Source organism: Chiloscyllium plagiosum, unplaced genomic scaffold (genome assembly GCF_037043375.1).
Source record: "Chiloscyllium plagiosum isolate Xiang-an unplaced genomic scaffold, Cpla_swu_hap1 HiC_scaffold_3, whole genome shotgun sequence".
Taxonomy (NCBI): Eukaryota; Metazoa; Chordata; class Chondrichthyes; order Orectolobiformes; family Hemiscylliidae; genus Chiloscyllium; species Chiloscyllium plagiosum.
In genome coordinates, this window is record NW_028270141.1 from 145,095,026 (window position 1) to 145,116,517 (window position 21,492).

The following is a 21,492-nucleotide window of genomic DNA, read 5'->3' on the forward strand; positions in this document are numbered from 1 at the left end:
AATGGATATTCTTAAGTAATTGTGTCCCTCGTACAGGAGTTTCGATTATTTTGGTTTCTTCTGAACAAGAATGAAACACACTGAGGAAAGTGACTAGGAAAACCTGCCCAAGTAGAGCCACAATTCTCCCCATGTCCAAGCAGATTTTACTTGTCCGATTAATCATCCAATTTATTTTTGAAAGTTACTATTGATTCTGCTTCCATCAGCATTTCAGTGTCTGGCTGAGCAGAATCGATGGGTCATATGACCTAACTCATTATTATAGACTCCCTACAGTGTGAAAACAGGCCTTTTGGCCCAGCAAGTCCACATCCACCCTCCAAAGACTATCCCACCCAGATCCATTCCCCTATTGCTCTAAATTTCCTCTGACTAATGAACCTAATCTACACATCCCTGAACACTACGAACAATTTAGCCTGGCCAATTCACCTAATGCCTGCACATCTTTGGACTGTGGGAGGAAACCTACACAGACCCAAGGAGAATGCGCAAACTCCACACAGTCACCCGAGGCTGGGATCGAACCCAGGTCCCTGAGGCAGCAGTGCTAACCACTGAGCCACCATGCCGCCCCAACTCTGCTCCTATATCTTGTGGTCTCGTGGTATTCCAAATCATGACAACTTGCTGCTTATACAAAAGTTATTTTGTCATCAACTTAAATCTGTTTCCTTCAGTTAGAAACCCTTCTGCCACTGGAAAGCTTCTTCTTATTTACTCAAACAACATCATCAAGGTTTTGAAAATCTCAATCAAATTTCCTCTTTATCTTCTCTGCAATTAAGGTCTACAAACCAATTTTTGTAGTCTCTCCGGGTATTTAAAATGTTTTTTAGAGAGCCTGCGATCACTGCCTTAAGGAGAAAGTGAGGACTGCAGATGCTGGAGATCAGAGCTGAAAAATATGTTGCTGGAAGAGCGCTTTTCCAGCAACACATAGATCACTGCCTTAATAAAAGATTCTAGAACTTTCCCTCTGACAGCTGTTAGGCTAACTGGGCTGTGGTTTTCCGCTTTCTCCATTCTTTCTTGATTGAAGGCGTTACATTTGCAATTTTCCCAACTGCTGGGATCCATATGTTTCAGAGAGTTCTAGTTAATATCCTCTGCATCATCTTAAACTTCTTAAGAATTGTTTGGAAAGTGTGATGATCAGAATTGGCCACAGTAACTGGTTGTTAGCCAGTGAACTATAATGAGGTTGCATAACTTATTTCTTTTGCACTTTAAATCTATGTTTATAAAATCAAGGAACCTGTATTCTGTTTAAACGGCCTTTTCAACTCATCCGATTACCTTCAAAGGATTGATTTGGGAATATACTCCCAATAATGTTTGTTGCAGCTATCCAGGTGAAATTGGAAATGTAAAAACTGAGCCTTCCAAAGCTTTCTTCAAGACGTTCTGTGAGTATAGGAGTTGGGACATTGTATTGAGGTTGTACAGAACATTGGTGAGGCTTCTTCCAGAGTACTGAGTCCAGTTCTGCTCACCCCGTTATAGGAAAGATATTATTAAACTGGCAAAGGTTCAGAAGACATTTACCAGCATGTTGCCAGGTATGTAAGGTTTGAGTTATAAAGAATGGAGGGAGAGGCTGGGACATTTTTCGCTGGAACGTAAGAGGTTGAGAGTTGACCTTATAGAGGTTTATAAAATCATGAGAGGTATAGACAGACTTAATGGTCAGTGTCTTTTTCCTCGGATGGGAGATTTCAAGACTATGGGCACATTTCTAAGTTGAGAGAAGAGAGGTTTAAAAAAGATAAATGTTTTATACAGAGAGTGGTTTGCATGTGAAATGAACCTCCTGAGGAAATGGTGGTTGTGGGCACAGTTACAAAGTTTAAAAGACATTTGGCTGACTCCGTGAATAGGAAAGGTTTGGAGCAATATGGGCCAGTAGCAGGTAGATGGGACTAGTTTAGTTTGGGATTATGGTCAGCATTGTCTGGTTGGCCAAAGGGTCTGTTTCGGTGCCGTCTGACTCTATGACTCTGTGTCCACATGCACAGCTGCATGTCAGTCTTAAAGAGGTGGTGCAGTGCAAAAGTACTGGTTATGTCCAGTAAACACTAGTTAGAAAGAACAGTGCTCTCTGTATTTCTCTTTTCCAGCATGCCCTCTAAAATTGTAGCATTTAGTTTACTTGACGTCTCCTCCTCCTTTCTGTCAAAATGAATTACACACGTTTCTCTTCATCTACTGTGTGCCTGCCCATTCCACCATTCTGTTGAAATTTTTCTGAAGTCTTCTCACTGCTTAATGTGTTTCTGAGTTTTGTCAGTCACTCCAAACTTCATGTCCCATGTTTTGTTATTCACTGTGGGATGTGGGTGTCACTGGCTGGCCAGTGTATAATGCCCATCTCTGATTGACCTTGAGAAGGTGGTGGTGAGCTGCCTTGAACTCCAGTTTAAACAAAAACGTCAGTGTAATTCATTGTATGTGAAGTGCTCCTGGATATACTTTATACAAATTTTCCTTCAATAAGATTTTAATAGCCAAAGTATGATATCCCAGAAAGAGGGGGGGCTGTTGAAATAATAGCAACTTTCTTTTAGACCATAAGACATAGGAGCAAAAAGTACGCCATTCAGCCCATGAAGCCTGCTCCACAGTTCAATCATGGCGGATAAGTTTCTCAACTCCATTTTCCCACTTTCTGCCTGTAACCCTTAATTCCCTTGATACTCATGAGCCTACCTATCTCTGTTTTAAGTATACTCAATGATTCTGGATATTCCAAGGTGGAGGACGGGAAGAATTTCTAGCTGTAAGAGCTGTTCCTTTTTTTGAGGTATTTTAGGTGTTGGAGGTGATTTCCTCGAATTCCAGGAGCAGCAATTACTGTTTTATATGCTGTTGCATTGTTTTGGAACTTTGGAAAAAAAAAGTCAAAACAACAGCAGTTTAAAAGGGAGAAGAGCAAACAAAGGAAGCACATGGTGAGGACAGTACAGGAGAGAGAGAGAGAACCTGCACAGTTACTGCCTTTGCTGTTTGAATTTGTGTATTGCTGGACATCGGAGTGCATCTGGGAAAATTAACAAACAATGAATTTCACAACTGATCTTGGAGGAACTAGTTTGGGCGAAGTTCACAGCACAGAGTCAGATAAGTTAATTGTTGTTTTAAGTCTGTCCAAGAGAAAGGCTGTATTAGTGAATACAGTGGGTTCTTTCTTGATTATATCTTTTTGGAGATAAGTCTCTTGATTAAACTTAAAATATAAGCCATAGCTATTAATTTAATCTGGTGCAGTGTTTTATAGAGGAATAAGATGATGTTATTTTCTCAGTCTATAGATTGTGAAGGAGCAAAATGGCCTTTGCAGTGATATGTACTTGTAAGATGTGGGAGTTTAAAGAGAGTTTAAGGGTTACTGCGGATTATACCTGCCATAAATAACATTGGATGCGAATCTTATCAGATCGAGTGGATCGATTGGTGAGACAGATAGAAGCAATGAGGAATTTGCAACAGCTACAGTATGTGATGGATGGCAGTTATAGGAAGGGGGGCAAGTCTCAGATACAGTCACATAGGGGGTGATGGATTCTCAGGGGAACGTAGCACAAACAGCTAAGTTTCTGGTATTGAGACTGGCTCTAATGCAACAAGGGTTATGTCGGCTTCCAAGAGATCAGTTGTGTTGGGGTATTCTGTAGTCAGAGATATAGACAGACATTTCTGTGGCCAGCAGAGAAAAAGCAGAATGGTGTGTTGTTTCCCTGGTGCCAGGATCAAGGATGTCTCAGAGAGGGTGCAGAATGTTCTCACAGGGGAGAGGGGCCAGCAAGAGATCATTGTCCACATTGGAACCAACGATATAGGAAGGGAAAAGGTTGAGATTCTGAAGGGAGATTACAGAGAGTTAGGCAGACATTTAAAAAGGAGGTCCTCAAGGGTAGCAATATCTGGATTACTCCCAGTGCTACGAGCTAGTGAGGACAGGAATAGGAGGACAGAGTAGATGAATGCATGGCTGAGGAGCTGAAGTATGGGAGAAGTATTCACATTTTTGGATCATTGGAATCTCTTTTGGGGTAGAAGTGACCTGTACAAGAAGGACGGATTGCACCTAAATTGAAGGGGGACTAATATACTGGCAGGGAAATTTGCTAGAACTGCTTCAGAGGATTTAAGCTAGTAAGGTGGGCGGGGGGGGGGTGGGACCCAGAGAGTTAGTGAGGAAAGAGATCAATCTGAGACTGGTACAGTTGAGAACAGAAGTGAATCAAACAGTCAGGGCAAGCAGGGACAAGGTAGGACTAATAAATTAAACTGCATTTACTTCAATGCAAGGGACCTAACAGGGAAGGCAGATGAACTCAGAGCATGGTTAGGAACATGGGACTGGGATTAGATTAGATTCCCTACAGTGTGGAAACAGGCCCTTCGGCCCAACCAGTCCACACGACCTTCTGAAGAGTAACTGAGACCCATTTCCCTCTGCCTAATACACCTAACACTACGGGCATTTTAGCATGGCCAATTCACCTTACCTGCATATCATAGCAATTACAGAAACATGGCTCAGGGATGGGCAGGACTGGCAGCTTAATGTTCCAGGATACAAATGCTACAGGAAGGATAGAAAAGGAGGCAAGAGAGGAGGGGGAGTGGCATTTTTGATAAGGGATAGCATTACAGCTGTGCTGAGGGAGGATATTCCCGGACATACATCCAGGGAAGTTATTTAGGTGGAACTGAGAAATAAGAAAGGGATGATCACCTTATTGGGATTGTATTATAGACCCCCTAATAGTCAGAGGGAAATTGAGAAACAAACTTGTAAGGAGATCTCAGCTATCTGTAAGAATAATAGGGTAGTTATGATAGGGGATTTTAACTTTCCAAACATCGACTGGGACTGCCATAGTGTTAAAGGTTTAGATGGAGAGGAATTTGTTAAGTGCATACAAGACAATTTTCTGATTTGGGTATGTGGATGTACCTACTAGAGTAGGTGCAAAACTTGACCTACTCTTCGGAAATAAGGCTGGGCAGGTGACTGAGGTGTCAGTAGGGGAGCACTTTGGGGCCAGCAACCATAATTCTATTAGATTTAAAATAGTGATGGAAAAGGATAGACCAGATCTAAAAGTTGAAGTTCTAAATTTTGACAGTATTAGGCAAGAACTTTTGAAAGCTGATTGGAGGCAGATGTTCGTAGGTAAAGGGATGGCTGGAAAATGGGAAGCTTTCAGAAATGAGATAACGAGAATCCAGAGAAAGTATATTCCTGTCAGGGTGAAAGGGAAGGCTGGTAGGTATAGGGAATGTTGGATGACTAAAGAAATTGAGGGTTTGGTTAAGAAAAAGAAGGAAGCATATGTCAGGTATAGACAGGATAGATCAAGTGAATCCTTAGAAGAGTATAAAGGAAGTAGGAGTATACTTAAGAGGGAAATCAGGAGGGCAAAAAGGGGACATGATATAGTGTTGCCATATAGATTTAAGGAGAATCCAAAGGGTTTTTACAAATATATTAAGGACAAAAGGGTAACTAGGGAGAGAATAGGGCTCCTCAAAGATCAGCAAGGCGGCCTTTGTGTAGAGCCACAGAAAATGGGGGAGATACTAAATGAATATTTTGCATCAGTATTTACTGTGGAAAAGGATATGGAAGATATAGACTGTAGGGAAATAGATGGTGACATCTTGAAAAATGTCCAGATTACAGAGGAGGAAGTGCTAGATGTCTTGAAACGGTTAAAGGTGGATAAATCCCCAGGACCTGATCAGGTGTACCCAAGAAGCTTAGAGAAGTGATTGCTGGGCCTCTTGCTGAGATATTTGTATCATCGATAGTCACAGGTGAGGTGCTGGAAGACTGGAGGTTGGCAAACGTGGTGCCACTGTTTAAGAAGGGTTGTAAGGACAAGCCAGGGAACTGTAGACCGGTGAGCCTGACCTCAGTGTTGGGCAAGTTGTTGGTGGGAATCCTGAGGGACAGGATGTACATGCATTTGGAAAGGCAAGGACTGATTAGTGATAGTCAACATGGCTTTGTGGGTGGGAAATCATGTCTCACAAACTTGATTGAATTTTTTGAAGAAGTAACAAAGAAGATTGATGAGGGCAGAGCAGCAGATGTGATTCGTATGGACTTCAGTAAGGCGTTCGACAAGGTTCCCCATGGGAGACTGATTAGCAAGGTTAGATCTAATGCAATAAAGGGAGAACTAGCCATTTGGATACAGAACTGGCTCAAAGGTAGAAGACAGAGGGTGGTGGTGGAGGATTGTTTTTCAGACTGGAGGCCTGTGACCAGTGGAGTGCCACAAGGATCGGTGCTGGGTCCTCTATTTTTTGTCATTTACTTAAATGATTTGGATGCAAACATAAGAGGTACAGTTGTAAGTTTGCAGATGACACCAAAATTGGAGGTGTAGTGGACAGAGAAGAAGGTTACCTCAGATTACAACAGTATGCGCCAATGGGCTGAGAAGTGGCAGATGGATTTTAATTCAGATAAATGTGAGGTGTTGCATTTTGGGAAAGCAAATCTTAGCAGAACTTACACTTAATGGTAAGGTCCTAGGGAGTGCTGCTGAACAAAGAGACCTTGGAGTGCACGTTCATAGATCCTTGAAAGTGGAGTCACAGGTAGATAGGATAGTGAAGAAGGCGTTTGGTATGCTTTCCTTTATTGGTCAGAGTATAGAGTACAGGAATTGGGAGGTCATGTTGCGGCTGTACAGGACATTGGTTAGGCTAATGTTGGAATATTGCGTGCAATTCTGGTCTCCCTCCTATCGGAAAGATGTTGTGAAACTTGAAAGGGTTCAGAAAAGATTTACAAGCATGTTGCTAGGGTTGGAGGATTTGAGCTATAGGGAGAGGCTGAACAGGCTGGGGCTGTTTTCCCTGGAGCGTCGGAGGCTGAGGGGTGACCTCATAGAGGTTTACAAAATTATGAGGGGCATGGATAGGATAAATAGACAAAGTCTTTTCCCTGGGATCGGGGAGTCCAGAACTCGAGGCATAGGTTTAGGGTGAGAGGGGAAAGATATAAAAGAGACCTAAGGGGCAACTTTTTCATGCAGAGGGTGGTACGTGTATGGAATGAGCTACCAGAGGAAGTGATGGAGGCTGGTACAATTGCAACATTTAAGAGGCATTTGGATGGATATATGAATAGGAAGGGTTTAGAGGGATATGGGCCGGGTGCTGGCAGGTGGGACTAGATTGGGTTGGGATATCTGGTCGACGTGGACAGGTTGGACCGAAGGGTCTGTTTCCATGCTTTATATCTCTATGACTCTATGACTGTATGACCTGGCCTCCACAGCCTTCTATGGCAGTGAATTCCATAGATTCTCATCTCGCTGACTGAAGACGTTTCTCCTTATCTCCGTTCTAAAAAGTCTTCCCTTTACTCTAAGGCTGTGCCCTCAGGTCCTAGTCTCTCCTATCAATGGAAACAACTTCCCAACATCTATACTGTCCAGGCCATTCACTATTGTGGAAATTTCAATTAGATTCCCAACCCTCCCCAATCCTTCTGAACTCCATTGAGTATAAACCCAGAGTCCTCAAACATTCCTCATATGGTAAGCTTTTCATTCATGGGGCATTCTTGTCTACGTCATTCCTGAGATATAGGGTCCAAAACTGTGCACAATACCCCAAATGTGTTCTGACCAGAGCCTTATAGAGCCTCAAATATGAAGTCCTATCAAAGTAAATGCCATCATTGCACTTGCCTTCCTAACTACTGACACAACCTGCAGGTTTACTTTGAGAGAATCCTGGACTAGAATTCCCAAGTCTCTTCACATTCTAGACTTGTGAATTTTTTCCCTGTTTAGAAAATAGTCCCTTTCTCTCTCTTCTTCCTATCAAAGTGCATGACCTCACACTTTCTCAAATTGTACTCCAACTACAACTTCTTTGCCTACTCTCTCCTAACCTGTCCAAATCCTTCTGCAACCTCCCTGCCTCCTCAATGCTACCTGTCCTTCTACCTATCTTTGTATCATCTGCAAATTTAGCCAGAAAGCCCTCAGTTCCTTCATTTAGATCATTAATGTATGAAGTGAAAAGTTGTGGTCCCAACACTGAGCCTTACGGAACACCACTTGTCACTGGCTGTCACCCTGAGAAGGACCCTTTCATCCCCACTCTCTCCTTTCTGCCAGACAGCCACACTTCTATCCACGCTCTTACTTGTCTCTGTCACTTATCTTATTCAGTAGCCTCCTGTGTGGCACCTTGTCAAAGGCCTTTGTGAAGTCCGGGTAGATAACATCCATTGGCTCTCCTTGGTCTAACCTGCTTCTGACTTAGGGTCATAGAGATGTACAGCACGGAAACAGACCTTTCAGTCCAACTTGTCCATGCCGACCAGATATCCTCACCTAATCTATCCCATTTGTCAGCACTTGGCCCATATCCCTCTAAACCCTTCCTATTCATATACCCATCCAAATGCCTTTTACATGTTGTAATTGTACCAGCCTCCACCACTTCCTCTGGCAGCTCATTCCATCCACACACCATCTTCTGTGTGAAAACAATGCCCCTTAGATCCCTTTTAAATTTTTCCCCTCTCACCCTAAACCTATGCCCTCGAGTTCTGGACTCCTCCCAGCCCAGAGAAAAGACCTTGTTTATTTATTCTATCCATGCCCCTCACAATTTTATAAACCTCTATAAGGTCACTCCTCAGCCTCTGACGCTCCAGGGAAAATAGCCCCAGCCAATGCAACCTCTCCCTATAGCTCAAATTCTCCAACCTTAACAACATCCTTGTAAATCTTTACTGAACCCTTTCAAGTTTCACAACATCCTTCCGATAGGAGGGAAATCAGAATTGCACACAATATTCCAAAAGGGGACCTAATTTCTCAAAGAATTATAGCAGATTTGTCAGGCATGAGCTCCCCTTGCTGAAACCATGCTGACTTTGCCCTATTTTACCATATACTTGCAAGTATTCAGAAATGTCATCCTTCACAATGGATTCCAGGATTCTTACCCAGACTGAGGTTAGGCTAATTGGTCTATAATTTTCTGTCTTTTGCCTTACTCCCTTTTTAAACAAAGGTGTCAGGTTAGCAAATTTTTAGTCCTCTGGGACCCTCCCTGATTCTAGCAGTTCCTGAAGGATCACAATGAGTGTCTCTGCTATCTCTTCAGCTATCTTCCTTAGAACTCTGAGGTGTAGTCCATTTGGTCCAGGTGATTAATCCACCTTCAGGCCATTCAGTTTTTATACCGCCTTCTCCTTGGTGATGGCCACCATAATCAGCTCTGCCCCTTCACTCTCTTGAATTTTGGGGATATTATTCATGTCTTTCACCGTGAAGACTGACACAATTATTCATTCAGTTCCTCAGCTATTTCTTTGTTCCCCACTACTATCTCTCCAGTGTCATTTTCCAGCGGCCCAATGTCCTCTTTTGCCTAACCTGAAATCTGATGACCATTTAAGAAGTGACTTAAGTATGCAATAAATCATAGACAGGTACCTCCCGCTATCCAAACGTCGAGTGTCCCAGAAAACCTTTCGTATGTCGAAAATGGAGTAAAGCGAAGATGCATGATTTATATGGGAAAATGTTTTCCATTTTTCGCAAAAGCGAAAATCCTGTTTGGATTTGCGAAAACAGGAACTATTGCAGGTCTTTCATAAAAGCGAACTGGCGTAAAGCGGGGGATACCTGTATCACGTACTGACCACCACTTACCCATTATCCATTATATCTGAACTTCTCAACCATTTTGTTCTTAAAAATCTTTGTGATCCACCCTCTTATATCTCTCCACTTCAGGTGTGACACCAATGTTAAGATTACTCCTAACATCATTCTTTGTAGAATCATGAAATGGTTACAGCAGAGCAGGAGGCGAAATGACCATCATGTTCCTGTTGACGTCTGCAAAGCAACTCACTCTCCTGCCATTTTCCTGTAGCATTGCAAAACCATTCTCCTTAGGTGCTTATCCAATCCCTGATTTAATTTGTCGCCATCAATCTCTCAAACAATTGTGATGTAAACTATGAGATTATTTGTTGTGAGTTAGACTTTCTGATTCTTGAGCCAGTAACCAGTGGGTTTTCTATTTGTCTGAAGTTAATAATTAATTCCTTTGAAAGGTTCTTAAAGCCTGGCTTTACAGTGAATGGGTTTTATACTGTATCAATTGACTTTTGTTTATTTGGATTGTTTTGTGACCCAGCATGGTAAACAGGTCTGAAGGTTTGTTGGAGTTATTTTTAAGTTGAAGGGAAACACCCACAGCTGATTTTTTTTGTTTCACTTTTGACTTTGAGTGGAGCAATCCTGAGAAGTACTCTTGAGAAGGAAAGGATATACAATGAACTCGATTACCTTTGAGTGAAGTGTTAGTGTTAGTCCCAGACCTGAAGTGTTGCAATAAAACCCTGAAGAGGTTACTTACATCTGAGTACATTTAAGCTTCTTCCTGCAGCTATCTCCAGTGTTAGTCCAAAGTTGAAGTCACATGTGTTTTACAGGAAGAAAAATAGTAAAATACAGTGAAAAGCTTTTCCATTGTCACCACAATCCAGCACCATTTTGAATAGTTTTAAGAATAAGAAAAAAAAGATATAGCTTAAAGAGTCCATGAGTCCTGATCCAGCTCCTCATCATCAACGCCTGTGCCCCCATCCCTCATCGACTGCCTCGGCTGCATCTAACCTGGACCCACCCAACATCGAAGTCGCCACTCTTCAGGCACTATCTTTCACTGCTGGGCCAAATATCCTTCACCACTGCCTAAGACAGTGCTGTAGTGGTACATCAAAATATGCTTGCTTTTGGACTGTATGCTATGTGTGTACATCTCAGAATCTTCAATGGCTCTTTTTATTTAACTTTCCCTGCCACTCCAAAGTATACTCCAAGGTACCTGTGTTTCTGTATCACCTTCAGAATTGTACCTCTTATGCTATATGTATTATTAATTAAATGTTAGGTATTTATTATCATCTTTGCTCTTTTTTTCTACCAAAATGAATAAGGTCATACTTCTGTGTTAAATTTAAGCTATCATATCTGCCCATTCCACTGCCTGTGTCCCTTTGAAATTGACAATATTTCCAAGTCTTACATCATCATTTTGAAACCAAAGTCAAGGTAATTCAAATAGATCAAGAAAAGCTGTGATCCTCGCACCAACCCTGGGGGACCCCCACTATATAACTTCCTGCCATCCAAGAAATTACTGTTTACCACTCCTTTTTTTCCAGTTATTCAGCCAACTTCATATCTACCGTCCCCCCTCTATCCTTATATTCCACATTTTCTTTGTTGCAAGCTTGCTGTGTGGTGCTCTGTCAAATGCCTTTGCAAGTCGATAACCAGAACATCCATGACATGACCCTCAAGTTTTTCTGTTACTTTGTCAAGTCAGTTAGCTAAACACACGATTTTTCATTCACAATCTGTCCATACCACTTAACCTTCATTAAGTCACATTTATGCTAATGACTGATAATGTTGTCTCAAATTATAATTTCTTAAAGCTTTTCCCATCAGCAAGGTCAAACAAACTCAGCTGCAATTTGCTGGCTTAACCTTGTACACTATTCTGAACAAGAGTGTAACATTAGCCATTGTCCAGTCCTTTCCATCACCCTCTGTATATCTAAGCTAATTATTGGCCAGAACCTCTACCATGTCTACTTTTACTGTCCTTCATATCCTGAGGTGCACCCAGCTACTCCTGGTGACTTTAAGGAGAGCCAGCCTAATAGGTCCTTTTTGGCAATTTTTAGGCTTCACTTATATTCTTTTTCAAAATGAATTAGGTGGCTCTTTGTTCTTCTGTATAGAATGATCAAATGAATTCACTTGATTCTTAGCTATGGCACATGCTTCCAAGCCTAAATCCCCTTTGGATCCTTAATCAGTCCCATTTTACCTTTTGCTATCGCTTTACCATTTATATACATGTTTTAAAAAAACTCTTGAAACCCCATTATAGTAACTGTCAGTTTCTTTGGATACTCTGCCTTTGTTTCTGTTATTTATTTATGATCGCTTTTTCTGCATGGCCTATATTTAATCTCAGCTGCATTACCAAGGACAGATCCTGTATACGATGTTGATCTGACTAAGGTCTTTGAGATAAACAGCTTTGATGGATTTTGGAAGATAATGAAGAAATTAATTCCAATGGTTTGACAATCAGTTTGGTAACAGGATGCCCACGTGTCCTAGATAATGGGGAGTCTTCAGATCCATTCCTAGTTATTAATGAAATTAAAAATGACTGCATGTGAATATCAAACTCTTCAGCATGTTTTACTCTACTGTCTTTGCCGATGCTTTCCGTGATAGTGATCCTGAATTTGAAATCAGATCTCCTATGGACAGGAAGCTGATCAATCTGATTCAACTCCAGGCAAATAGCAAGACTCCAAAGACATACTTCATCATTTCCTGTTCGCCAGTTATTGTGAATATGCTGCCACTCTGGTGTTGGATAATATACAATGGGCTTGATCTCTAGTGTTTATGGCTCCTGTCTTAAAATCAGCATGAAGAAAACTAAAGTGATATATCAGCATGTTCCAGAAAAATCCTGTCTCAAGCCTAAGGTTTGAGTCCCTGACTAGACCTTAGCAGGAGAGGGTAAGTTCACATTTGCCGAGATGGGTGCAACTCCAACAACACTCAAGAAGCTTGACATCATTTAGGGCATATCTGCCTACTTGCTTGGCACTCCATCCTCAAACATTCTCTGACTGTGTTCCTGCTCTTATTAAATCTCTGCTCTGACTCTCTGCTTGTGTTTTTTTAAATCTCTGCAGCAACTCTTGGTTCCCATTCTATTTAAGTCCTCATTCTGACTTAGAACATAGAACATTACAGCACAGTACAGGCCCTTTGGCCCTTGATGTTGCGCCGACCTGTCATACCAATCTGAAGCCCATCTAACCTACACTATTCCATGTACATCCATACGCTTGTCCAATGATGACTTAAATGTACTTAAAGTTGGCAAAGCATTCCATACCCTTACTACTCTCCGAGTAAAGAAACTACCTCTGACATCTGTCCTACATCCATCACCCCTCAATTTAAAGCTATGCCCCCTCGTACTCACCATCACCATACTTGGAAAAAGGCTCTCCCTATCCACCCTATCTAACCTGCTGATTATCTTATATGTCTCTATTAAGTCACTTTTCAACCTTCTTCTCTCCAACAAAAGCAGCCTCAAGTCCCTCAGCCTTTCCTCGTAAGACCTTCCCTCCATACCAGGCAACATCCTAGTAAATCTCCTCTGCACCCTTTCCAAAGCTTCCACATCCTTCTTATAATGCGGTGACCAGAACTGTACACAATACTCCAAGTGCAGCCGCACCAGAGCTTTGTACAGCTGCAGCATAACCTCATGGTTCCGGAACTCAATCCCTCTATTAATAAAAGCTAAAACACTGTATGCCTTCTTAACAACCCTGTCAATCTGGGTGGCAACTTTCAAGGTTCTGTGTACATGGATACAGAGATCTCTCTGCTCATCTACACTACCGAGAATCTTACCATTAGCCCAGTACTTTGCATTCCGGTTACTCCATTCAAAGTGAATCACCTCACACTTGTCCGCATTAAACTCCATTTGCCACCTCTCAGCCCAGCTCTGCACCTTATCTATGTCTCTCTGTAACCTACAACATCTTTCGTCACTACTCCACCGACCTTAGTGACGTCTGCAAATTTACTAACCCATCCTTCTACGCCCTCATCCAGGTCGTTTATAAAAATGACTTTCTGCTCTTTCTTTTTAAATCTCTACACTCACCCTTTGCTCCTCCTTCAATTAAGAATCTTTAAATTTAGATTCCTCCTGGTCTAGTTCCATAACAAACTTCCACCTTATGATACAATGATCAAAATATTCCATATAATAGACCCACATCATTTCCCAGAACTAGCTGAAGCAATACCTCTTCATAAGATCAGAAAAATAGGAGTAAGAGTAGGCCATTTGGATCCTGATGCCTATTAAACCATGCAATATGATCCTGGTTGATCTATATGTCGCTTTAACACCATTTTTCTGACAGCCTCACAATTCTTGACTCGCTGGCAGATCAAGCATTTGTCTAACTCAGAATATATTCAATGAGCCAGCGCTCTCCAGGGAAGATCATTCCAAACACATTTGCCTACAGGAAAATATCCATTGTTTCTTAACTATAACCAAGTGGATTCAGCCCTTGGTCTCTCTCTAGCACTAATATTCTTCTTTATCACCACAGCCACCTGTCATCTGCTCTTTCTTTCCCTGCATTTTCTGAACATCTTGCATTAGGCATATTTACATTAAAAATAAAATAAAATCTGTACAGCATGGAAGCAGGCCGTTCAGCCATTAAGTCCACATCGACTGTCCAAACAGCATTCCTTGTGACCCTGCATTTCCCATGGCTAATCTTTCGACTGTGGGAGGAAACCCACGCAGACATGGGGAGAATGTGCAAACTCCACAAAGACACTTGCCCAAGGCTGGAATTGAACTCGGGTCCCTGGCACTGTGAGGCAGCAGTGCTAACCACTGAGGCACCGTGCTGGCCCATGGTGTACTGGGTCTTGCCCTTTTTGATCCAGGTCTTCATAATCATTACATCATATTCCCATTTGGTATGTACCTATAATTAACCTGATCTACCACATTCATGCATCTTCACATAGGTATGTAAACCTTTCAAACACGTCTGAACAAAATGCTTTGCATCTTCCCATGTCTGAATCCCTTTCAGTAAAGCAGCTTAAAGTATTTTATTACAGGAGGAGAAATGCATGAGTGAAACCTGTTACACAGTGCAATATTATCTGAAGATTGTGCATTTACATAGCCCCACCGGATACAGTGGTTGCACGCCATGACCGAATTGCTGTATTTTTGATTGTTGCTCTATTCTGATGATGGTGCTGTTTTTGTTTGAGTTATGATAGCTTGGTTCAGGACAGGGCACTGTCACCTGTGCAAAAAGTTTGAAAGCTTCGCTCTGAGTGGACAGGAAGCTAACCAATGTTGTTGTGCTTGGGTTTGCAGTGTTCTGGAGTCTGCAGTACGAGAGGGGCAGCAAGCTGGTCATTCTTCAAAATCTTTTGTGGCTCGGCTTCATCTTCTTCCATGTGCCTGAGACTTCTCAGTACGGTTCCATCTACATGGGCCTAGGCGAGAGGAATATAGACTTTCCATTCATGATATGATACTCCCATCAATCAGAAAGCTCAACGAGCCAATACCTATTAACTTCTCTGATTTTAATTGATTTACTTCAAATTACACAATTAATTATATAAAAGACTACGGTCAACAAATGACATCTTTCTATATTTTAATAAATCTTATTTGAAAACTCTATATGCTGCAAATAACTTGTTTATTTAAAAAAAAAGATGCATTGTGGAAATTCAGTCAGTCAGATCACACCAGAGTCCCTATCAGTGTTTAATATAATTAGGCTTTTTCCCATAGACAACATTATTCTTCAGTATTGGGTCTCCCACAGGCATGCGGACTTTACACCACTTGAGGCCTTTCTTCAAGATGGGCTTCACCGAACCAACTGACCATCGAGTGAGGTATCTGTGTGAAACAAAAAATGATAAATTTTACCAATTATAATTGCAGAGGTCTAGGTGGTGAGGATTTAGACATGAAGCACTGTTAGTGTTTAACAATGACTGGTAAATCAGAAACCAAGATACCCCAATTACACAATGGTCTGGGGCTCCTGTGGCACAGTGGTAATGTCCCTTCCTCTTAGCCAGATATGTGTAATATCATCTCTGAACAGATTGATTAGAAAATAGAATGTATAGAATAGAATCCCTACAGTATGGAAACAGGCCCTTCAGCCCAACAAGTCCATACCAACCCTCCAAAAAGTATCCCACCCAAACCCATTTCCTATTACTCTACATTTATCCCTGCCTCATGCGCCTAACCTACACATCCCTGAACACTGGGCAATTTAGCTTGGCCAATTTACCTAACCTGTACATCTTTGGACCGTGGGAGGAAACTGGAGCACCCGGAGAAAACCCACGCAGTCACGGGGAGAATGTGCAAACGCCACAGAGATAGTCACCCGAGGCTGGAATCGAACCCAGGTCCCTGGCGCTGAGGCAGCAGTGCTAACCACTGAGCCACTGTGTTGCCCCATGTCTAACAAAAAAGATTAGACAGTGAGTAGCTGCTGAGTTGTAGAGAGACCAGGATCGGTGCGCACTCTGGTGAATTAGCTCCTCTCAGGAGAGATTAGACAGACTACAAAAGCATGGTAAAAATATACAGGTGACAAACTAATGTTGAACCGAAGTGTATCCAAGGCTAGTAGACCAGTGAGTTTAACTTCAGTGGTGGGGAAACCTCAACAAATTATTCGGGATTACACTAGCATTCACATGGTGGGTTAATTAGAAATTAACTCTTGACTCTTCCGAAAGGGGAAATGATGTTGATCTACCTTACGGGAGTTTTTTGAACTGGTAACAGAAAGGCTCGATGAAGGTAATGCTGTTGATGTAGCATTCATAGGTTTCCAAAAGGCTTTTGATACACTATCACACAACACTTAAAAAGGAAAGTTACAGGGACAGTAGCAATATGGAAACAAAATTGGATCAGTGATACGGAATAGAGGCAGATCAATGGATATTGTGCAGGCTGGAGGAACATTTGCAGTGGAGCTCCTCAGTATTGGGACCATTGCTTTCCGGATATATATTAAAAATCTGGATCTTTGTGTGCAGGGGACAATTTTAAAGTTTGCCTATGGCACTAAACTTGGATGAATTGTAAACTGTGAGCAGGTCATTGTAGAACTCCAAACAGACATTGACAAGTTGGTGGAGTGGGCCGAGAGGTGACAAATAAGGTTCAATGCAGAGAAATATGGCGTGATGCATTTTGGTCAGTAGAACAGTGAAAGGCAATATAAAATAGGGGGTATAATTCTAAAGGGGGCACAGGAGCAGAGGTACCTGGGTGTATATGTGCACAGGTCACTGAAGGTGGCAGAACAAGTGGAGAGAGCAGTAAATAAAGTATACAGTACCCTCAGCTTTATTAATGGAGTGTAGATACAAGAGCAAGGAAGTGATGTTGAACTTGTAGAAGACACATGTTAGACATCAGCTGGAGTACAGTGGACAGTTGTGGGCACCACATTATAACAGAATAAGAATGCACTGTAGAGAGAGTGCTGAAGTGATTTATAAGAATGGTTCCAGGAATGAAAAAACTTCAGTTTCGAGGACAGACTGAAGAAACTGTGGTCTCTTTGGAGAAAAGGCAGCTGAGGGGAGAAGCTGGTCCCACCAAAGAGGAGAGAGAACAAGATGGCATAGATTTAAAGTGAAGTGCAAACAAAGCAAGGATGATGGGAGAAAAAAAAAACGCTTTTACCCAGCGAGTAGCCTAGGGTATGGAAAGCACTGAATTGAATTGATCTTATTGTCATGTGTACCAAGGCACAGTGAAAAGATTACTTACAGAGTGGAAACAGGCCCTTCGGCCCAACAAGTTCACACTGACCCACCGAAGCACAACCCACCCAGACCCATTCCCCTACATTTACCCCTTCCCCTAACACTACGGGAAATTTAGCATGACCAATTAACCTGACCTGCACATTTTTGGACTGTGGGAGGAAACCAGAGCACCCGGAGGAAACCCACGCAGACACGGAGAATGTGCAAACTCCACACAGTCAGTCGCCTGAGGCGGGAATTGAACCCGGGTCTCTGGCGCTGTGAGGCAGCATTGCTAGCCACTGTGCCACCTTGCCACCCAGGAGCTTTGTCTTGCAAGCAACACAGGCAGAAAATGTGATGGAGGCAGGTTCAAGTGAGGCATTCAAGAGGGCACTAGGTAATAGAATTGATGGAGGTACAATGTGTCAAGTGATCTTCTTCACTGTAACAGATCTGAGATTCTGGGATTTGCAAACTCTGTCCCTACTGGTCCCTACAAGGACAAGGAGATAGTGGCAAAGTTGTGAAAAGCCAGATAATATATGGCCAAATGGGGATAGAGAAAACACAGTCTAACCTTGTCTTCACATGATGTCACAGAAACATTGAAAATAGTAGTGCCCCAGGCCCAACCCATCCTCAGCTGCTTCATCAATGATGTTCCTAGGCCAGAAGTGAGAAAAAGAAAATCTAAGCAGGAGCAGCAATAGGCTGTTTGGCCCTGGAGTCTGCTCCACTATTTATTACGATCATGTCTGATCACCTAACTCTATAGCCTGTTGCTGGTTTCCTCTCCCATATCCTTTGATCCCTGAAGTCTCAACTGCGATATCAAAGTTCTTCTTGAAATTTTTGACTTTGACCGCTTTCCGTAGCAGTGAATTTCCCTGGCTTACCACTCTCTGGGTGAAGAAATTATTCATCTCATTCAGAAATAATTTACCCCGAAACCTTCGAATGTCAACATATTCACTTTACTGCCAAAATCAACAGCGAGTGAAAAGGGTCAGAACCCTAATCTGCATCCTCCTTTCTGAGCAGAGGAAACAAATTCAAATTTACTGTCTCATTTGCTGCTGCAGATGTAAGTAAAGCCTGAACACTCCCGACCAGATGACCAGTTGAGGCAACATGAGTTTTATTGAGTAAGAGGTGATATATGTTAGAATGGCTGATAAATCAACAAGTTGCAGTTAAATTATAGTCATTCATGACTGTTTTTTTCAAACTACCTTCCGACTCACAGTGAAATCAGCCATTAATAGATCCTGTGAAAGTAACTTCTCTTCCCTTTGTAAAAAGTGGATAACCTTTAGGAGTTCATTACTGAAGCTTATAAAAGATTTTTTTTTAATGCTAAAAGTAACATGGGAGCAGCTGGTTAATTCTCCCAGTCTGCAATAAAACACTTTTAATACACTTAGTCAACATTCGTCTAATAGCACAAAGTGGAGAGGAAAAATATATCACTCGAGCCAATTGTAACTACTGCAATTTCTACAAAATACAAAAAAAGTCCATGTCTAAGATTTTAATGATGCTTTTACAGGTTAAGACACGTTCCTCCTGCAATCAACTATTGTCTGCTCGAGTAAATCAGTCTGAGTATGTTTCTATCCTCAGCTGATACAGCCTCTTGTCTCAGGCAGGACTGCTATGTTCAAGGCCCACTTCAGGCAAACAGCTGGATTGAAGACCCACAAAGTTCAAGTGATGTTACAGACTGTTTAACAAAGAGTCTCCCTAGCCTGTGGAATTTTCACCCCAAATCTCCCTGTATCTCCTTGTAGACATTTCTTAAAGCCTACCTTTGACTGGTCCAGAAACGTGCTCATCTCCACAAGCCATTTCCTAACGTGTGAAGGCGGTATAAAAATGCACGGAGTTATTGTCTTATCCAGCTTTCTACCTTTCCCAACATCCAGCACCAACCATTTGTGTGGTCATTCACCTAATTGCTGTTTGTGGAATCTTGCCATGCAATTGTTGCCCACATAACAAGTCATCATGCTTAAAATATTACAGTATGTAAGCAGTCTTTTAATCCCTATGCAAAAGCAAGTATTTACTGACAGATGTGCCTGCATAAGATTTCACAGAATATGCAACAGTGGTCAGACTTGTCAAATCAGCACTTCTAGGTGCTTATGTAGTGTTCTGGTCTTTGTCTGGGTTCCATAATCTGGGTCTTGGTGTCTCACCTAAATAAATCCTCTTTTCTTATCCCGGAGGCAGATTCCTAGACTTGGTGTTTTGTGGTTTAGAAGTCTGCCACCAGGATAAAGGTTACTAGATTTAGCAGAGCAAATGTTCAGATGGCTCAAGGTGTATATGGTCCCAAATTCTCAAAACAAACTCCAGTCAACCTCATCAAATCTTCAAAATCATGTCTCCATCAGCATACCTGGCCCTGTTGGATTGGCCAGTGTAGTGGGATTTTATGGGTCCGTGCCAATTAAAGTTGCAAATTCTTCTTGTGATTCTTTCATCACAAAATATGATCAACTGGAGCTGACTCTATACCAAGGAAAGATTGTACAGCACTGTGAAATTATGGATGTCATACACCAGACACCTTTTAAGTACATCCTTAAGGACACCTTTTGTTCAACACCAAACTTAATGAAGCGGTTTGAATGGCTGATTGCAGACGACGTGAGCATGTGTATGAGAAAGAAGCATTAATAGCAGACTTGGATGGCATCACTGCAACAGGTATTTCCTTGTGTTGCAGGATTCAATTTGATCTCTCAAAGTATGGCGCAAATCTGGAAGCCTATAATCGGACCAGCAAGGTACTTTCCATTTAAACAGACCATGTGAATCTTCCACATACCATCATTTACACTTCATTAAAATCCTGGTGAGAACAGAAGAAAAGCTGTTTAAACAGACTGTTTCCTCACATTCACGATGCATTCCAAATCTGTACAAATTCCTCTCATTCCTGCCGAACTAATATTAGAATCACAGAATGATACAGATTAAAAGCTCATTCAGCTCAGCTTTTTAGTGGCAGCTCTTTTAAGGTGCTGTCCAAATCGCCTTAAACTTTTGCCTTTTTCCGGAGGGTCCGCAAATTTCATCTTTTCATGCAGTTATCCAAATCCCTTCTGAAAATCATTATTTCATCTGCTTTCCCTACCCTTTCAGGCAGTGCACTCCAGATCACAATGACTCACTGTTTCAAAATACGTCACTGCAGCAACTTGCAAGGCAGAAATGAAGTTAGGGCACATTGCAAAGTATGTAGATGACATCAGAAAATTACAAAGGGATATTGATGGAATAGGTGACTGAGCAAAACTGTGGCAGATAGACTTCAGTGTAAGCAAGTGAGAGGTTGTCAAATTTTAGAACAAAGAACGATAGATTAGGGTACTTTCTAGACGGTATGGAGTTAAGTACAATGCATTCCCAAAGAGACTTGGGGGTTCAAGTGCAAAGATCTTTAAAATGCTGTAAGCAGGTGCAAAAAATAATGAAGAAAGCTAATGGAATGCTGGCCTTTACATCTAGATGACAGGAGCACAAAGATGCTGAAGTTATACAAAATCCCTGTTAGACCCTCTGTGGGAGGACTGTGGGCACATCTGGGCACCACATCTTAGCAAGGTCTTGGAGAGGGAACAACATAGGTTTACAAAACAGATACCTGGGTTAAATCATGACAAGAGATTATGCAGATTCGGCCTTTTTGTTTTCCTCTATAATTTAGAAGGCCAAGGGATATTCTGATTAAAGTCCAAGATATTAACAAGAAAAGACAGTGTAAATAAAAATAAACTTTTCCACTCGTTGTGCACTCTCAAACTAGGGGCCATAATCTAAAGGTTAGGACCAGACCATTCAGGAGAGATGTTAGGAAGCACTCCTGCACACAAACAGGTTAGAGGTTTGGAACTCTTTCCACAAATGGCAGTTGATGCTGGATCTGTTGTTAACACAAAAAAATTCAACTCAGATTAAAATTGAAGTAAAGGTATTAAGAGATATGGCACAAAGGCAG

At 41.8% G+C, this 21,492-nt stretch overlaps 2 protein-coding genes across 6 annotated transcripts in view; one reads left to right on the forward strand and one right to left on the reverse strand.

Moving 5' to 3' along the window:
• rsph9 (radial spoke head component 9) overlaps window positions 1-15,366 on the forward strand; it is a 77,871-nt gene extending 62,505 nt beyond the window's left edge. The window contains exon 5 of the mRNA XM_043687257.2: window positions 15,052-15,366. Coding sequence (XP_043543192.2) covers window positions 15,052-15,212 — 161 coding nt within the window. The 3' untranslated portion in view covers window positions 15,213-15,366. The remainder of the gene's footprint in view (window positions 1-15,051) is intronic.
• mrps18a (mitochondrial ribosomal protein S18A) overlaps window positions 15,326-21,492 on the reverse strand; it is a 93,996-nt gene continuing 87,829 nt past the window's right edge. For 2 of the 5 annotated variants that reach the window (XM_087984105.1, XM_043687258.2), the window contains one exon: window positions 15,326-15,591. In XM_087984105.1, coding sequence (XP_087840231.1) covers window positions 15,447-15,591 — 145 coding nt within the window. In that variant the 3' untranslated portion in view covers window positions 15,326-15,446. Of the gene's footprint in view, window positions 15,592-18,060; window positions 18,147-21,492 lie in introns of all 5 variants that reach the window. The other 3 variants (XR_015754767.1, XM_087984092.1, XM_087984086.1) reach the window with 2 other exon arrangements.